We start from the raw sequence: 20,305 nt of genomic DNA on the forward strand, positions 1-20,305 counted from the left end.
ATGTTATGTTTATATATTAAATATATTTATTTATAATATAAATCATATGAATATAAATATAGACATGTAAATGCATGTAAATGTTTTCAAAATATATACTATGTGTGTGTGTGTATTTATATATACATAATAAATATACACAGAACACACACATATATTATGCAAACAAAAACTTTTTTGTATGCAATTAATGGCGATTAATCGTTTGACAGCACTAATAATTTCCATGTCAAAGTATGACTTTATGCCTTGCATATCTGTTATTTCAAATTTTATCAAATTTTTAAGGGAAAACGGGCTTCCATAGTGTTGGAATTGTGCAATTTTCACATTTAATGGAAAAAGGTTTTCTGGTGGTTTCTTGTGTTAAACTTGACTCGTAAGTTCCCTTAAAAAGTAATTGCATGTCTCATCAACAAGCTGCATGTTTTGAGGTGACATTCATGTCTGTAGCACAAACCGTGTTGAGTTGCATGCTTAAGATTAAAACTTATTCTTAGGGGTTTGTTCAGATCTTTAACCCTAAGTACGTGCAATAATAGTTGCACCTTTGCAAACACCACTAATAATAATCATACAAAGATATACAGTATAAATTTCTTAGCAAACAGACAGCAACAAAGGGCCATATGCTTGCTTTTACTAAATGAATAACTGGGGTAAAACCAAAAACAGTTTTCAGTCAGTTATTTCTTTTTTACATCAAGGCCTTTCAATACACATACACTCTAGCACAACACAGTAAGACTTTTTCTACATATTGTGAACTATTGATTTTGTAAACGGTTACTCTGTGACATTTCTTTGCCCTCAGTGTAAATTGTAGTTATCTCAGATTACTGGACGTCTTTCCAGAGCTAATAATTACATCACCTACACACATTTGAGAGGAACATATGGCCATTTAAGCTTTATTCAAGCTGATAGGGGAACGATAATGTGTTTTATAATTGCTAGCTAGCACATTTCACACTTTTCTCCCCTTCTTGTTCAGTCAAGGCTGACAGTAAATGCCTTCTTGCACCTTAACTCAAATAATAAGTGTTATTTTCTGCTATGGTAAGCATCAACAAACAACTCCTAACCTTGACTAACCATTTGTGCTGAATGATGATGACCATGTGGTTTTTATAATTGTGCCTAGCGGAGTACTAAATAAACCATATCTGACTGTCATTTAGGAAAATACATGTCAAGGACACGAATAATAAAGTGTTCCCATCCAATCCCACAAAAAAGTTTTACAACTAGCCCAGTCTTCCTGAAAAATCAAACTACCTCAGCATTACTGATCTGTTTCCGTATGATACCATACATTTTTAAGGGCAATGTTAGAGAATGCCTGTCTTTAATGTTTAAATAGTGCTTTTAAAGTATTACATCCGATATGTTATGTTTATATTTCAAATACTTTCATCATTCTACATTCCAGCCCTCAGCGCGGCCCACCTCATACTTTTGGATACTACGCGTGACACGGTTGGTTTAAAGAGCGTTGATTGACAGGCGTTTATCCAATCAGATGTTAGCATGAGGTCGCGTATCGGCTTCACAAGCGGGCGCTGCGCCAAGTCTCAAGAAGTGCCACGACTCCAAAAGTCAGCGGCGATTCTTTATCACTGTGAGTTTGATCGCAGGTAAGCGCACGCTTGTATCACTCGTGTGTGTGTTTTTTTTTTTTTTAACCACCAAAGCAGTTGTTATGTTCTCTGGCTAAAGTTTGTCAGGCTGACTGATTGTGAAATTATCCTTGTTTTAGGTTAGTTGTGTTTGAAAATAATTTGCATTCTCAAGTAGTTTGAACTTATAGATTCAAATTTTCTTTTTATATGTTATGCTTTGCTTACTGGCTTTGTACAGTTTTGAGTAGCGGTATAGTTTGCTTTGTGTCTCTAGCATGATTTAAAATATTCAAATGCGTTTCATTCTTAAGTATGTTTAGACTTAATAACACGTAATAAGCATCCAAAATGCCTGTTTACTTTAACATTTGTCAAAGTTTCCTATTGCCTTTCATTGAATTCTTCATGAAAATGTATTTAATATTCTCCTTGATTTGTGAGACTTAAGTGGCAGAGAGGGTAAAAAAAAAAAAAAAAAATTAAAAAATTGTATCAAACCAAAGAAATAGTTAAGTTAAAATTGGGGGATATTAGCCCTACTTTGTTTAATAAGTTTTAAAGACAGATTCCTTATGGCAGTTATGTAACGTCAGCAATGTCCCTGAAAGGGTTAATGTCTGGCATAGGAAAGCAGCCCCCTTTCATTCAGATGTGGAGTATGTGTCCTGCATATAGGAACTCTGCATTTCCTGTCTGCCAAGTCCTCTCTCTGCTGGTTGTCACATGTGGATCCAAAATTGTGAAATTGTCATTTCAGGAAAATATTTGCAGGAAAAAATGGTTTTGTAATTGGGGGAAAAAAACACACACACACACACACACAAACAACAACTGTTGTTTGATGTGTTAATACAGTTTTTCTGTTTTTATCACAAGTAGATCTGAGGTGTTCATGGTCACATTTCACCAAGTTTTCACTAACAAACCAGTAGCATTACCATTTTTTTTTGGGACATGCACCATGTTAATGGTGTTCTTTAAAGTACCTTATAAATACCATGTTAATTGTTTAACACCATCTGACATCATCACTGTGCTATAGTACCACCACAGGGCCTTTTGTAGGCATTCCTTAAGGCTATTCTAGAAAACTAAGAAGTTTATAAATTATAATACCTATGTTAAGTTATATGCTGTAAAGAGTATTTCCTTTAAGTTCAGTCAGCTTTCCCCCCTTACCTGAGTGCCTGAGGCAGACACTTAGAGACCCCCTCTATAGAAATTCCAGGCAAGAGTTGCACTGGCTAGTGCAAACGTGAGGTTGGGGGAAGGTTATTGTGGTCTGCTGCACACAGACCTGTCCCCTGGAAACTGAATGTATGCCTCTCTGTGTAAGAGAGAGAGTGTTGAGGAGTGTAGTCTCGGTTGCGTGTTGCATAACCTGAACTAGTGGGCAAAAGTTACAGAGTTGCTGGCTTCAGGAAAAAGAACTTCTCTCAAAATTTGCAAGAGGAAGAGATTTTTCACACTGTCTCGAGGGCAAGACATCATTTTTTTGCTGCCATCCACTCAGCACCGTGCAACCAGGTGCTTTTTTTTTGGTCTAGTTCCTTAATTATTACTCATATTTTTTGCCCTTCCATGTAAGCTGAATACATGTCCAGCCAAATGAATAATACACAACCAAGCAGAATTAATGACTTGTAGGGGACAAATATGCTTGTAGGATATTTTTGTCAGTAGCTATAGCTTTTTCTCTTTCTTGATGCTGCATCCACGCATATAGGTGGCAGTATCAAGTCCAAAAGGCCAATGTAACAAAACTTTAGTGTATCTCTCGTGTGAAAATATTCTAAATGTTTTAAGAATATTATGTATCTATTAAAGATATCTACAACTGGGCAGAAATTATTGATTGGGGCATTTATCTGAGTGTAAATGTTAGGGTGTAGAAATGCAGGATAAGTTTTTAGCATTGCTTTTTATGTCTTCCAAGAAACAAGGTCTTGTGTAAAATGGTTCTTGGCACTTGTATGAAATGTTAGGATGTTGTTGTTAACCTTAAACAGTCCTTAACATTAAATAGTCCTTATTTGCATATTTGTAGGATCAGGATTAGGAAGGACGGGACTGAGCAAAGATGGATGTGTACGACCCTCAAACTCTGGGAATTGTGGTGTTTGGTGGCTTCATGGTGTTCTCTGCCATTGGCATTACACTTGTGTCAACTTTTTCAATGAAGGAGACCTCTTATGAGGAAGCCCTGGCCAAACAGCGGCAAGACTCAGGCAAGATCCAACTCCAGCGCTCTGACAAGAAGAAAAAGGCATCTGAAAAGAAAAACAAGGCCAAGAAGAAGGAGGAGAAGCCAAATGGGAACCTTCCAGAACCTGAGCCTATCCTTGAACCTGTGGTTGAGAACAGTGAGCCCAAAGCAGTACCCCAAGTTGAACCAGAACCCCAACCTGAACCTGTGCCTGTTCCCGAGCCTGAAGTGAAACCCCAGCCAGTTGTACCTGAACCAGCTCCTAAGATTGTTGAGTGTCCTGTCCCTCCCACTGTAAGTGTTTTGGTGGCCCCGCTTGCTCCTTCCCCCAAGGAGAAGAAAAAGAAGAAGGTGGCTAAGGTGGAACCGGCCCCCGTCAAACCTGTGGAGGTCCCAGAAGTTGTAGTTAAGGTGGAGCCAGTTGTTGCAGAGGTGGCGGTGAAAGCAGCAGTCGCCCCTGAGGTTGCTGCTCCCCCTAAAGCTGAAGAACCCAAAACTGAAGCTCCAACCAAAAAGAAGTCTAAAAAGAAGGTTGAGCCAGGTGAGTATCCTTTGGACATATCCATCTAGGACAGGGGTTCCCAAACACGTTCCTGGAGCCTCCCCAACACTGCACATTTTGCTTGTCTTCTTTGCTTGACACACCCATTTCAGGTCTTGGAGTTGCTACTAATGAGCTGATGAGTTGAATCAGGTGTGATTGATAAAGGTGACATGCAAAATGTGCAGTGTTGGGGAGGCTCCGGGAACGAGTTTGGGAACCCATGATCTTGGACAGCTGTAATAGTAGATGCTCAAACTTGCACTCTTTGCAATACCCTCATCAGTCTATCCTAATTTTGAATTTCTTTTAAGTGGCTTCTGTGGAAATGGACAATGACCCCCAGCCATCACCATATAAAAATCTGGTCTCCAGTCTGAATAGTGCATCGTTCAGCGAGTCAGAGACCCAGAAACTCTTTGAGATCATTAGCAAGAAGGCAGGAAAGGACTCCTGGCAACTGGTAAAAAAAATCTACATCTCACCAACCCCTGTTCAAACCCCTAATACTTGTCTCTTTTTGTTAGCACTCATATCTCTTTCATTCTTATTTGCAGGCATCTCAGAAGGGTGACCCATTGGCGGCACTGAAGAAGCAGCTGGAGGAGAAGGAAAAGCAGCTGACCGCTGAGCAGGGCAGCATAGCTGCAGCCAAGAACCGCGTCAAAGAGCTTACCAAGGTGACACCTGCTAGCGTGCATAGCTAAATAAATGAGGTTCAAACAAGTTTCTTCTCATGATCAAGCTTCAGAGCAAGGTCTTGAGTGGCTGCTGAAAAATATATTTTGTTCTTTGTTGAACTGGCCATCCTTCCAGGGCATTTCCCTGCCTACGATGCTTTAGATGGTGAGATAGGCTCCAGCATCCCCACAACTCTACAAAGGACAAGCATTGTGAAAGATGGATGGATGGATAGAGCAATGTTCTTGTCAAAATCTACTCATAACACTGTCCCCATACTATAACCTTTAACTACTTTAAAAACAGAGATATGATTGGTTGTGATTACCCTATCCTCAACTGTAAGGCATTAATTCGGACCCTATCCCCTCCCTATTTCGAAAATTTGATTGGTTGATAGGAATGTTGTCCTGGACCAAAAATGACATTGATCAAGAACATGTCCTATTTGCTAATTTGACATTAACCTTGATGGTTTTGATGGTTAACTGTATCTCCAACTCCCATTGCTCTGGCTAATAGGAGCTCAGTTCCGCAAAGAGCAAGATTACATCCGTGGAGACCCGTATGAGCTCTGAGCTGAGCACACGTGGCCAGGAGATTGCAGCTCTTCTGGCTCGTATGCAAGCTTCCAACCAGGAGCATGTCAAGGAGACACAACAGCTCAACAGCAAGGTCAGATGTCACCAGCCTCTTACACTTTCCTTCTCAATATGCTGGGTATGTTGTCAGGTTATTGAATGTTTTGGTTGTGGATGTGGCCACAGATCCAAAGCCTGCAAGAGCAGTTAGAGAATGGACCCAAGGCTCAGCTGGCTCGTCTGCAACAGGAGAACTCTATTCTTCGAGATGCCCTCAACCAAGCCACTAGCCAAGCAGAAAGCAGGTATTGCACATGAATTCCCATTGTAACCAATAAAGTGTAAAACTTTAGAGTAACTCTTTCTACTCCCCTATGGGAATGAAGAAGGTATCCAATAACCTGAACAGAAGGAGCCATATCCAGGGACCAGAGACTAGAGCATGTGTTTCTTTGAATTGGACCATATTGGAATACACCCCAAACATTTAACCTGCCTCTAGATATAAAATGTCTTATCTAACCATTTATTTTATGTAAATCAGTGGCTTTTTCACGCACACAGGCAGAATGCAGAGTTGGCAAAGTTGCGTCAGGACTGTGTGCGTCTCAACCGAGACCTAAAAGAACGCACGGCCGCTCAGCATTCTGAAGAAGAGCGCAGGAAGACTCTGGAAACCAAGATGGCGGCTGCTGAAGAACAGTTAGCACAAACAAAAGTAAGCCCTGACCTCTGACCTCTCTCCTGTTATCTCATATCATGGTATTTGTACCATGATAATTCTGGGTAGGAATTTCACCACATATGCAACCTTTAAAAGCAATGCCTGTGTCTTTGTGATGGCTTGCAATTCTATCAGGACATTTTGTCTGTTTGTGTTTATCTGTGTGTGGGTGGGCATTTTTTTTTAGGTTTTCTTTTTTTTTTTTTCAGCTTAGCTATGCATGAAATGTGAACCCCTGTGGTTAAAAATCCCATGTTGAATGTTTAGTAATGATACATTCTTTAATATTAAACAGATAGTTTACTAAAAATGTAGATTCTGTTATCATTTATAGTTTGTTAGTCCAAACCTACATGACTTGCATTATCGTATATAATGAAAGTAGATGATGAACAGTGACTGTCAGGTTCCACAAAGGACAAAAAAGTACTATATTTTGCTACATTCCAAATGAGGCTGTACAATAGCTTTAGATTTAACTTAAATTTGGGCTTTTTAAACCGTATTATATGGCTGCTTTGAGATGAACTATTCCTTTGACTACCCTCTATGTCTGTGTTTAGACGTCCCATGTGGAAGCAGAGCAGACTCTGCAGAAGAAGTTGGATCACGTCAGTGAAGAACTCCGTAAGGCTCAGAACAGCAGCACCACACTTCAGGCTCAAGTAGATGCAGCAAAAGAGCAAGCCAAGACTCTCACCGGTCAGTACACACAAACACACACATCTTCTTTCATTTGATATGAATATGAGTGTTACCTTGGCTCAGTTCCCAGATGGAAACAGTGAGTTTTAGAAGACATTTTAAAGTAGCCATATTCTATTTGTAGCATTTTATGTTTTTGTAACTTTAAGGCGGAAATGAATTCTGTTTACAGAACTCCAGGAGCGAATGTGTGCTACAGAGACAGAGCTGAAAGACAGATGTGACGAGCTGGAAACATTGAGAGCACAGTTGTCTCAGACAACAAAGGTTACTGAGGAAAAACCCTCTGTGGAGACAGAAGCAACAGCACAGGCTGAGATCCAGGTACAAATATTTGGTACTCTCTGATAGGTTGCCTTTGCAATGCACCAATATCACGGGACTGTTTCATAAAACAAGTTTACCAAATAACCCTCTTCAGTCTTATATTGGACAGTATTAAACCTTGAGTTACATCAGACATCTCCATATTGGTGTTTAAATATATATAAATGTTCTTAGCCTACAGATTAATGATGCTAAATGTAGATCAGAAATGTCTTGTTACATCTGGTTTGAGTCGTAGGTTATAGAATGGATAGATAAATGAATCTATCTTAATGAATAATTTTTGTGATTATTTATATAACGTTATTACATGTTATATAAAGCTTGAAGCATCAGAATCGGTATCGGCCAATCACCATGACAAGAAATCGGTATCGACTGCAAAAGTCCTGATAGAATGCATTGATATTATCACTGACTCTCTCACATACAATTAGTTGACTTTATTATTAGTCCAAAAATAAAAGTATACAGAAAATACACCTTAAATAATCAAATAAGTAAAAAAAAATGCCTTCAACCAACTGTATTTAATGTATTGTGTCCAAAATTTAATGAGCTTTTTTTTTTTTTTTTTTTTTAGATATATGAAAACAATTTAACATAGTTAATCAGCAGTTTCTAGCCATGCAGCCTTTCTCTCGGGTTTTATGACAGCTTTTATGGTTATTAGAACATTAAAACATTACAATCTAAAATTGCTCTTTAAAGCGTTAAAAACACTAAATTAAAAGTTAAAATCACTGAATTGAAAATAAATAATAGAAATCAGACTACATTTTAACTGCTAAGAGGAACACGCATTTAACTATTTTGAGCTAGCATGGCTGTATTAAGCTTACATTTGATTTGCAGTTACTGCTATCATAAAATACACTTATACGTAGGATTAAAATTCTATATGTCACATTTAATGTCCGATTAAAAAAATGTTTTATTCAGAATTATTGCGCTATTATTCTATTCTGTTCCATCTGTGTTGCGCGTAGCAGCACTCATTCGCTCGAGTAAGCCTCGCCCACTCCTGACAGCAAAATGGATATATTTGCATGACTTTCTAACATTTACAGATGAAAAATATACCTGTGACGTATCAGTTATGCACTGAGGAAAACACAACGTCTCATGCATTAAACAGCACAAATATTCGCTGTTTTCCATGCTGGACCGATTTGATCCATGATCGACATTAAGGACTGTTTAAGAATAAGTGTGCACATCAAATTATCCTGACTCATTGAACCTGGATCGAATTAGTGAGATTGTGTGAACTTAAATTGTCGTTTATGAAACCGCTTTAGTCCCGATTAATTTGTTGGGTTATTTCAAGTCAGGTTTTGGACTTTAATCCCCGGTTTTCTTAGCATCTTTTTTGAAACAGCCCCCAGGTTTACCAAATAAGCCAGGTTTATTTCAGTTAGTCTGACTTATTGTCAATTGATTTGGTTCAAAATAAATCAGACTAACTGAAATAAGCTTGGCTTGTTTGGTAAACTTGTTTTATGAAACAGCCCTCAGGTTTAGTTCAGTTAGTCTGACTTAAGGCCCCGATATACTTCGAACTAAATTGAAGAACGAACTGATATGACATCATTTCGAACAAAATCAGGCCGAAACAAAGTTCGTTTTGAGTTCGTTTCGGCAGTTCGAACTTCCTGGGAGAGTTTGTTTTGCCTCCTAAACACCTTTGAGCTACCATTGGTCCATGGCGATTATGCAATCCGTGGGTGTGATCTGGAACTCCACCTCCATTGACGTGCAATTTATTTATTTATTTATTTTTCCCGGTTTGTTTCTCATTCAACAAAGGTCAGGCAGGAGAACAACATCTCCAAGTCACTAGCAACATAAATAAACTGTGTCGAGTAGCTGAGCTGCCACAGATATATCTGCACCTGTACGATCGCTTGCGGAGAGACTTTAAAGATTCAGAGAAAGCTTTTAATTCCTATAAAGAAATTGCAACGAAGCTTGGTGTCGAGAAGTAGAAACATGAGATGCAAGTTTTCCAAAGCTGTGAAAAGAATTAAATGAAAGAGTAAAGATATAAGGTACCAAATACATGTTTCAAATAAATGTTACACCATACTGCTGCTGCTGTTATTGTTGTTCTTTCAATAAGCGAATTTAAAAGGTATACAATAAATGAAATGCCAAATGAACATACAATAATAAGCCTTTGTTTTTATCAAATTATGACAACACATAAAATAAAAAAAGTGTAATTTATCCAGTTTAATAAAAGACCTAGATACACCGTCATTGCTGTGTTTAGGGCAGACGCGCGAGCGTCGCGACACATGTTTACATTGATCTACGGCCCGCCTCCAGCAGCGCGGGGGTGTTGGAATGTTCGAAAACAGTATACCGTCACACTGCCTTTTCAAACTTCTTTTTGCCCCCAAACAAAGAACGAAAACTAACTTAATTTGAAGTATATCGGGGCCTTTAGTGTCAGTTGATTTGGTTCGATATAAGTCAGACTAACTGAAATAAGCCTGGCTTATTTGGTAAACTTGTTATGAAACAGGCCCATGGTTAATATTAGAGACTGTACAGCATGTTTTGGAATGAAACATAATACTATTCTCATCCCTGTTTTTATTCTGTACAGAAGGAGGTCGAACAGTTGAGGAACAGGTAATGTGAACTCTGTTTGGATTTGCTAAGTTTAGTTATTTTTTTTTATATTCAAAGTTTAATGGTAACATGAGTATTTTAACGTATTTGCTTGAAGTCTGAAAGAGAGGGAGGACCAGCTGACATCACTGGAGGCGGAGTTTAATCAGCTGAGGGAGGAGCTTGTCACAGTAAAGAGAACTCAGGCTGAGGAAACTCAGAATAGGTTTGGTCTTTGTTAAATTGAATTAATCTTCGAAATTATGATGGAATTAATCACACCTGTTGTTACTAGAACTTCAAGTATATGTGCATGTGCAGCTCTGTAGTCTCTGATCCAAACAGGGACCTGTTTTGCAGGGTAAATGAGGTCGACACTGAACGGAGGGAATACACCGCAGAGATCAACCTGCTTAAAACTAGGTATACAATACAGCTGATGCTTTCTTTAAGTATATTTTGTAGACAATTTGGATTAAAAAAATTTCACTCTATCTATCAGCCTAAAAGAAAAAGAGGATTTGGTGGCATCTCTACAGGCTCAGCTGGAAAAGACGGAAAGTGTGAGTGGAGCATTTGATAATTCAATAATATTTGCATGTATGTAAAACATGTTAATTGATTTAAAATTGTATATCAACAGGCTGATAGAACTGAAGCAGAGCCACCATTTGAGAAGTAAGCAAGATATTTTAGATCCTTTTAGAGGTTTGCCACTTTTTTCCATTTATGCTTCTGATAATGACATTTGGTTTTGTGCTGTCAGTCTGGAGAAGGATGCACGCATGATCTCACTGGAGGAGGAACTTCAACAGCTTAAAGAAGAGATGGAGAGAATGAAGGCCAAGAAAAATGTCAGTCCATCTCTACTCTACCCTTCCAACCACACTCATCCAACTTGTCCATATCTGCCCGTCTATCCATTCACATCCAATTACCTTTCTTGTCATATCTACGCAACTCATTACGTCCATGCCTAACCATATCTACCCTACCTGTGCATCCATATCTACCCATTAATTTCTCATATACCTATTTGCCATCCATTTCTACCTGCCTACTTGTCTATTTATATCTACCTGCCCATACAATTACTTTGCTGTTTATATCTACCAAACCTGTCAGTCCTTATCTATCCAGCCTGTCTGACCATATCTATCTAACACATTTATATAAACTACTCATCCATCCACACCTACCTATGTGTCCGTCCATATCTACCAAGCCTGTCCATTAATATCTACCCAAACTGTTTATATATATATATATATATATATACATACATATACACACACCTACTAGTCTATCCATTTCTACCTATGCGTCCATCTGAATGTAAAGGTAGATGTATATATATAATATCTACCCAACTTGTCGGTCTGTCCCTATCTACCCAATTAGTTTATATGTAATAATAAAAAGACATTTTATTTAAGGCGCCTTTCAAACCACTCAAGGTCACCGAACATCAGGAACAATGAAACAAAAATAAATAACAATAAATAGCAATAAAAAAGAGAAACTGCAGTTACAAAATAACCACAGTAAAATAACAATAGGCAAGAAGAAAAGGATAGAGAGGAGGAGGGAAAGGAAGAAAAAATAAAACAACCCTGCTAGATGAGTGTAGACAATCATCATGTAGGATAAGCTATTCTAAATAAGTGAGTTTTAAGTTTAACTTTAAATTGGGATAAAGAGTCTAAATTACGTATGTTAGTTGGGAGAGAGTTCCAAAGGCGAGGGGCAGTACGGCTGAAGGCTCTGACCCATGGTGGTTAAACGAGCCGTAGGTGTATGGAGAAGACCCAGTGAAGAAGAACGAAGGATTCTAGAAGGAGTGTAGGGCTGAATGAGATCTGAGAGGTAGCGTGGAGCGAGTTTATGCAGAGTTTTATACATGAGAAGAAGAATTTTGAATGCAATGTGAAATTTGATGGGAAGCCAATGAATTTGTTGAAGAGGAGGAGTAATGTGTTGTAAAGATGGAGTCCGGGTTATGATAAGAGCTGCAGAATTCTGAATCAGCTGGAGTTTATGGAGAAGCTTGTGTGGTAAACCAAATAAAAGGGAATTACAGTAATCGATGCAAGAGGTGACGAGTGAGTGAACAAGAATGGCAGTACTGTGTGGGGTGAGAGATGAACAATATTACGAAGATGAAAGTAACAAGACCGGGCTGTACTATTAATGTGAGCTTCAAATGAAAGGGTGCTGTCAAAGATGACCCCCCCCCCCAAGTTCCTAACCTTGGAGAAGGAGAAACGGAGGAACCATCAATGGATAAAGACCTAGAAAGACTAGAGTTAGTGCCTATAAGAAGTACTTCAGTCTTACTGCCATTAAGTTTAAAGTCCCCCTGTAGTCAAATATTTATCCCTTATAACTTATCTTTATCAAAATTACATATTTAAATATTTTTTCTCGTAATTTTTTTTCTAATGCTTTAAAATAGCTTAAATGTAACCCTACACCCTTGCCTCACTTACGATATGCTGATCTATGAATATGCAAATTAACCCCGCCTCCACTAAGTCACACCAGCCAGGGCCTCCTGATCCACTGAACTGTAGTAAACGCAAAACAATGGCATACACAGATAATGACTGATAAATCTATGTTTTTACTAGCGGACAACTACAATGAATACTGTAACCTGTAACACTCGTTAAAGTTGCTTAACGATGTTGTGTCCTAAAATGCAGCTGTTTGTGATTCCAATTCACGCCTGCAAGCATACGTGTGTGACGTGCAGAAGCCGATGCGGGAGAGCTGGGTCTGACTCCGGGCTACTTTTGCACTAGTTACCACGGGTTATTATTCAAGTTAGCGGTTCTAATTTCACATTAAACCACGGCTTCATGGGTTTTTTGCTCTAATTTATTTTTGTGCTGGTATTGGTATATTTTGCATGCTAGTGATAGGAATCGATCCCTTGCCGTTATTGGTTAGTGACGTAGTAACCCGAAGGCTGTTTCAAGCCACATTTCTGGGTCAGCCTTTGGGAAACTACAGTTTTAAGGAGAAAATACTCAGCAATGGCATTGATTTAATGGATTGGAAAATGGTTTGTCTAAAAGCATATTAAAAACACCACACAGACAAATAAACAACATAAAAAAAACTTGATTTTCATTACAGGGGGACTTTAAGAAAATTAGCAGAGAACCAACTGTTTATTTCGTGGAGACAGTTAGTAAGACAGACAGGTGGAAGAATGGAGTCAGACTTAGTCAATTACATAAAGCTGTGTATCATCAGCATAACAGTGAAGTTTGATACCAAATTTAGAAAAGATATTACCTAGTGGGAGGAGATAGATTAGGAACAATAGAGGACCTAAGACAGAACCTTGAGGAACGCCACCGCCAACAGGAAAGGGTTGGGAATGAAAACTTTTTAGTTGGACGTACTGTGTACGGTTAGAAAGATAAGAAGTGAACCAGGCGAGACGAATACCAGAGATGCCAATAGCAGATAAACGAATCAACAAAATATTGTGTGAGATTGTGTCAAAAGCTGCGCTCAAATCAAGCAAAATGAGAACGACATGTGGAGGAATTAGATTTGTAAATGAAATTAGAAATTTCTAGTTCAGATGGCAGGGTAAAAGAAGAAAAAATAATAAGAGGAATATCGGTTGAAACGCTGTGTAATGAATTTCATTATGGATTAGCTGCCGTAATTCAGAATTATAAAAGGAGGCCAGATCATCAGAAGAAGAGAGATGGTCACTATTTGAGAGGTTGGAGACTGCAGCAGTAAAAGCTGAGGGGTTTATCTTTTTTATATTATACGGAATGTTTTTTTTTATATACAGAATGTCATAGAACGTTGTTGTTTGGATCTAGAGAGTACCTACTTGTTCATCCATATCTACCAACCTATGTGTCTGTTTATATCTACAAAGCCTGTCCATCCATATCTACCAAACCCATTCATATATAGCTTCTCATCCAGCCATATCTACCCAAACAGTTTATATATACCTACTTCTCTATCCATTTCGATCTATTCATCTATCTAAATGTACGTACTCCATCTATAACTACCTCTCCATTCATATCTAACTACCTTACTGTTCATATCTACCCAACTTGTCGGTCTGCCCATATCTACCCAGCCTGTTTGAGCATAGCTACCCAACTAGTTTATATGTGCGTACTTGTTCTACCCAGCCTGTCCATCCATATCTACTAAACCTTTTCTTTCTCATTCATCCAGATCTACCCAACCCTTCCATTTGAACCCATTCTTGTCTCATCCATCAAAATCTGTCAGCCATATCTAACCACTCATTTGTCCATATCTATCTATGCTCATCACATCTGCTCTACAGATCTGTCCATATCTAACCGAAATAACAGCCAGTTCATAACTATCTGTCTATCGATCTATCCCTAAATCCATCCATCTCTAAATTACACCTCTATCCACATCTAATTGTGGTTTGTTTAGGAACTGCATGAGAAGAACTATGCCGCGGTGGAGGCTCTGGCTGCTGCTGAGAGGCTGAGTGAAGAAAGACTGAGCCAAGCCAAGGCCGCACAGGTAACCCTCATACACACTCACAGTATAAACACACACTTAATTGTATATCTACACAATACACAAAAACCATGAAGAACGGGGGTGTTCATTATCATCAAAATGCTGCAGTTGGCTAAAACTACTACTTTCTTGTGGCATTATTCAATTTCATTTAGTGATCAAAGACATTTGTGTGTGCAGAGTGAAATTGAACAGCAGCTGAGCTCTTTCCAGACAGACACCAGAAACGCCTTCAACAAGCTCTTCCCTCACATCAGCATAGAAACACACCAGGTTAGAATTTAACTTTTTTTTTTCTTTTTTTTATGAAAGGTATAACTTTTAATAGTTTGAGCAGGTATGGGTAATTTAAATTAACTATGTGTGTTGTAGTCAAACTGGCTGGAAGCATTCACACATGAAGCACAGATGACTCCAGCAGAACAGCAGCACACAGTGTCAAGCTCCGATTCGATGGTAAGAGATCTTCTCTATGGACACAAACCTGCAATCCACGTTTTTTCCTCTTCTCATGTCTCATGTTCACATGTGTCAGGATCTGCAGCAGAAGCTCGCTCTATCAGAGGAGAGCCAGAGGTCACTCCAGGCCGAGTGTGAACACTACAGATCAACTCTCAATGAAACGGTACAGTGACACACACATAATTTCACAATAAAAGTGATGAACATCTAGAATTTTTTAAATTTTTTTTGCCATAAAAGCTATGGCTGTAGAATAAAACATTCATTATTTATCAAAAGGAGGCAGAATGAAACCGTGATGTTAAATTCTATAAACGTTACCTTTTATTATCTCAAAAAAAAAAATCATGGAGCCTTGACTTTAGTAGGCCTGCATAAAAAATTTTTTTGGGGGGGGGTAATTGTTGTGTTTTATACAGGAGAGCATGCTGAAAGTTCTGCAGAAGAGTGTGGAGGATGGCGAGCTTGAGTGGAAGTCAAATATTTCAGATGCTGAGCAGCAAAAACAGGCAGTAAGCACATCCTACATTGATTCTGGATTTGTTTGACCTTATACTACATCTGAGTGGTTGTGCTTAAGTTATATGGATCTCCCACAGGCCCTGGATCAGGTGAAGGTCCTAGAGACGACAATAGAGATGATAAATGCGGAAAGACAAGACACGGATCAGGTGCATGCCTACATTTAGCACTGTTCTTCAGTTTTGGGGAATTGTTTTCAGGTTTCTGACTCGCGTTGCTTTAAAACCAAATGAGATTTTCTTTCTGTGAAATGCAAGATGAGACACTTCATGCTGATCTAACACACTTGTGGTTTCTCTGTTCTCTGCAGCTGAAGGGGCAGGTGATGCTTTTGGAAGCACAGCTGGAGAAACAACTGGAGTCCATAACCATCAGTCAAACGTACACAGAAGAGATGTCTCAGGTAAAACCACGAACTGATTTCAGGTTATTGTGCTGAATATGGAAGTGCAAATTTGATTAATATTAATGTTTTTTTTTTTTGTAGTACATTTAACAGATTTAGTTTTGAATTAGACTATTAAAATGTAATAAATATAGATTTTAATTTGGATTTATTTGATCATAATTTAGATTTTTCATTTGTTTTTACATTTAAATTGTTTTGAATTATTACAGAATTATTTACGGAATTTCATTCATATGTGCACTCTGTATGTACAGTTGAATGACAATAAAAAGCTACCTACCTATTATTTCATTTTCCTTTGTACTTAATTCAATTTTGGTTGATCTTGATTCATGTTGATTTGATTTCATTTTAAATTAAGCTGTTAAAATTAAAATATTGATTTTAATTTTGATTTAAAATTGAAAATTACTGTAGTATTTTTGCATTTCATTTAATTCCATTTTGACTGATCTTGGTATATTTTGAAGGGATTTTATATTAAATAAATTATTTTATTTCATTTTCACTTAATTTTCATTTTATTCTGATATTTGCGATTTTTATTTTTGTAGTTCAATTACAAGTTTGTACTTTTAGATTTTTCTTTGAACTGAATTTTTTTTATTTTATTTTTTTACTTATTACTTTTTTGTTGTGTATATTATATTAATGTTTAATTAAATGTAATTTAGTTTTATTTAAGAAAAGAAGTCTCAGTCTTACTTAAGGTGCTGTTTTTCACGGTTCAGTTATCATTCTTTATATTCCCCTCAGCTGAAGGCATTGCTATCACAAACTCAGGTCCAGCTGGTATCAGCCAAAGCGGAGGCTCAGCAGCAGAGTGCAGAACTTGCACTGGTAAGTTTAACATCAGTTTGTCTCAGGTCGCACACGTGGCTTTCTACTTTGAGTGACAGCTGTGCATTACAGGTCAGGCAGGAGCTACAGGAAGTGACTCGGCAAGTACAGAACGACGAGAGCGCACAGTCCACTCAGGTCAGTACTGGTTGTGCGTGTATTAACTGCATCTGTTTTCATTTCCCAGTGTGTGTATTGTGCACCTTGTTTTCTTTGTCTTTCATAAAACCTGTTGGTGAAGGAGGGTGTAGCATGTCTTATGTATTATGTGCTTCCTGGCCTGAAGACATGTTTTTTTGTTTTTTTTTTGCACGTGTACATGTATATGCTGTCGTGTCCTGCTGTGTGTGGGTATTGTAACTGTGATCAAACTTACATATGATACTCACCGATGTCTAACTTTACAGGTGAAAACACAGCTGGAGGAGGCAATGAATAAATTGCAGACAGAAGAGGACATTCGACAGCAGGTTGCAAACAACTATGAACAGGTGACACCTTTTAGAAGGCTGTTTGGATCTCTTCATGCTGGATGACAACATTAAAGCTAGTCCCATTTAATATTAAGGACTCTAATAAACGTAAACAAAGCAAATCAATAAAAACGCCAAAAGGATCCAAATTAATCTAATTTTAAATAAAAATTAACTTGTTTTAATATTTAATTTGATTAATTTCATTTTGGATTTACTTTATTTTGATTTACACTTAATTCTATTTTGGCTTAAGTTGTATTTATTTAGATTTTTTTTAATTGAACGGAATTAAGTTTCTTTGTTTGTTTTTATTTTTACTTTTTATATTAATTAAATTTCAATTAGTAATACGGCCTCTAATTTAGTTTTTTAATTTAAATTTGAATTAATGTTTTAATACATTTTAAATATCTAAAATTAATACATTTAATTTACTTGATTAAATGCATTTATTCTTATATTTGTGGTTGAATTTTATTTGTTTTATTTTATTTTAGTATATTTTTTTTGTTTACTTCTATTTATATATAAAATATATATTATTGTTTGTTTTATATATTTTTTAAATGAACTTTTATTTAGAATGTTATGTAGATCATTATTTACAATTTGAAATTCCTGGTGTGTTTCTTCTCTCAGGCTCAGAAGTGCGTCAGGGATCTCGAGGCTCAGTTAGAAGAGTTGAAAGCTGCTGGAGAAGGACCAACTGAAGAGCTAAAGGTTCCTACAACACATCTTCACCATCTCAAGTTCAAACAAGCATATACAGGATCTCTGTTCTCTAACAGGATGTTTTTTGCATGTGTCTGTATCAGGAGAGACTGGAGAAAGAGAAGAAGCTGACGCAAGACCTCGGCCAGGCAGCCACTAAACTTCAACAGCTGCTGAAGAGCACTCAAGAAGAGCTGGACAAAGAGAAAGAGACCGTGAAGAACCTGCAGGAACAGTTACACGGCAAGGTACATTACAAACGCTTCCAAACAATCACAAATGTAGGGCTGTCAGTCTTTGCTAAGAATATGTTTCATATGAAATGTTTCCGTAACATTTAATTTTTTTTTTCTGTCAACAGGAAGCCGAAGAGCCAAAAGAAGGGACGTCTGTTTGACAGAATAAACCTGACAACACAAGTGCCTTAATTGTTCTTATGCATTATTTACTGCTACTGTAGCGAATATGCTGACTGTTATTAGCCAGTGAGGATTGTTAAGGGAGGAAGCATGACAATATATTTGTGACTTTTGTCAGAGCCATCATGAGGTGACTTGAACACGTCTCCTAAAGTTATCACAAAACCGCTCGCAGTGTTAAAAGAGAGCAGTGCTCGAGTGAAAGACACATGATGACTTGTGCAATCGCTCTTTTTATCTTTTGTTTGCATGTTCTCATGAGGGTCAAAGGTAGGAACATTTCATAATGCAGCAATGAAACACAAGCTACTGCACTTTTGTAGTTGGCTGGTAACAAATGTGATATTATAATAATAATAAACTATATACTTGGACTTGTGGGTTGGTGTTTTCTTATAAAGTAGTTTATATTTATCAAGTAGTTTAAGCTTCAAGCGATTAATCGCATCCAAAATTATTTTTATTTACATAATATATGTGTGTGTACTGTGTATATTTATTATGTATATATAGATACTCACATACAGCATATATTTGGGAAATATTTACATGCATATACATTTATATATGAATATATTTAACATATAAACAGCATATTTTTCTTAAATATACAGTACACACTCATATGTAAACAATTTTTTTATTTTGGATGCGATTAATCCCTTGACAGTACAAATATATATATATATACACACACACACACACATATTTATATATACACACACACACGCACACACATATACATATTTATATACACATATATATACACACACACACACACACACACATATTTATATATACACACACACGCACACACATATACATATTTATATACACATATACATTTATATACACATATATATATATATATATACACACACACACACACACACATATTTATATATACACACACACACGCACACACATATACATATTTATATACACATATACATTTATATACACATATATATATATATATACACACACACACACACATATATATGAAAAGTTTATTTGCAAAAACGCAATTCCATTTTTACATATTTTCAAAAATCATGTTTTTTATTATGTTATCATGTTTTTATTGTGTTAGTTAGCTGTTTTTTAAAAGTTATGTTTTAACCTAGTCAAAATAACCCAACTAGAGTTTGATTGAGATTAATTGGAATGCACAATGAAAAAACATGATTTTTTGACAAGTTATCTGTTTTTGCAAATGAACTCTTCATATATATATATATATATATATATTAACTGACATAGCATTTGATGAAGTAAAATATTTCAACTAATTTACTGCTGTTATTTATTTATTTGCTGATGTGGTTCGTTCCATATGTTCCTGTTGAGGGCCGCAGTAAATATTTTTCAAGATTTCATAATCGTATGACACCAAGATGTTTAATAACTTGAGTGCTTGAACACTGTGATATAAATAGAGGTTGATGCATTATTTGTATGCTTTAAAAGCTTACAAAAACATACTATAAAACTCCGGTTATAATTTATTTTAAAGTGTCCTTGTTGCAGTGTAATTATATATTTAATTTCTGAGTAATATTAATTAAGTACATGTATTTACTATAGATTAGGGTTAGGATTAGGGCATGTTTTAGGGTTACTTGCGTGTTATTATGTATAATTTATTGTTATTATAATAGTAAGTACACGTAACGTGTAACAAATAAAGTGTTAGCAAAAATCCTATTACTTGTTTCATATTTTATATGTACTTCTATACTTAACATTTATTTTATTTTATACATTTATATTTTTATAAATGCATTTGCAATATACATTTGCAGCGCATTTAGATGTCACATGCTTACATTTTATTTATTTGTTTGTTTATTTAGAATATATTCAATGTCATGTTTAGGTTCAGTTTCATTCTCGTCGCTGATTGGAT

The 20,305-nt window shown here is 36.7% G+C and overlaps 1 protein-coding gene across 3 annotated transcripts; it reads left to right on the top strand.

The window, feature by feature from the left end:
* The first annotated feature begins 1,557 nt into the window (after nt 1-1,557).
* rrbp1b (ribosome binding protein 1b) lies at nt 1,558-18,770 on the top strand. 3 transcript variants are annotated; one of them, XM_079413679.1, is made up of 28 exons: nt 1,558-1,637; nt 3,670-4,369; nt 4,684-4,832; nt 4,927-5,049; nt 5,573-5,725; nt 5,818-5,936; nt 6,196-6,349; nt 6,919-7,057; nt 7,233-7,384; nt 10,002-10,027; nt 10,125-10,232; nt 10,367-10,429; nt 10,509-10,569; nt 10,650-10,684; nt 10,773-10,860; nt 14,465-14,557; nt 14,738-14,830; nt 14,930-15,013; nt 15,093-15,182; nt 15,439-15,531; nt 15,619-15,690; nt 15,852-15,944; nt 16,707-16,790; nt 16,863-16,928; nt 17,198-17,281; nt 17,906-17,986; nt 18,082-18,225; nt 18,339-18,770. In XM_079413679.1, the coding sequence occupies exons 2-28, from the start codon at nt 3,703-3,705 to the stop codon at nt 18,372-18,374; spliced, it is 3,150 nt and encodes a 1,049-aa protein (XP_079269805.1). In that variant the 5' UTR covers nt 1,558-1,637; nt 3,670-3,702; the 3' UTR covers nt 18,375-18,770. The 3 variants fall into 3 exon arrangements, with proteins under 3 accessions (XP_079269805.1, XP_079269806.1, XP_079269807.1); XM_079413680.1 differs by having other exon boundaries at nt 1,619-1,637; nt 3,649-4,369; XM_079413681.1 differs by lacking the exon at nt 1,558-1,637 and adding an exon at nt 1,739-1,759.
* The last annotated feature ends 1,535 nt before the right edge of the window (nt 18,771-20,305 follow it).

The sequence above is a fragment of the Barbus barbus genome (assembly GCF_936440315.1).
Source record: "Barbus barbus genome assembly, chromosome: 49".
Classification (NCBI taxonomy): domain Eukaryota; kingdom Metazoa; phylum Chordata; class Actinopteri; order Cypriniformes; family Cyprinidae; genus Barbus; species Barbus barbus.

Coding starts and splice junctions, on each gene's coding strand:
- rrbp1b (XM_079413679.1), top strand. CDS start 3,703: ATGGATGTGTACGACCCTCAAACTCTGGGAATTGTGGTGTTTGGTGGC. Junction 15,691..15,851: donor AAAGACAAGACACGGATCAG/GTGCATGCCTAC, acceptor TGTTCTCTGCAG/CTGAAGGGGCAGGTGATGCT. Junction 16,929..17,197: donor AGAGCGCACAGTCCACTCAG/GTCAGTACTGGT, acceptor CTAACTTTACAG/GTGAAAACACAGCTGGAGGA.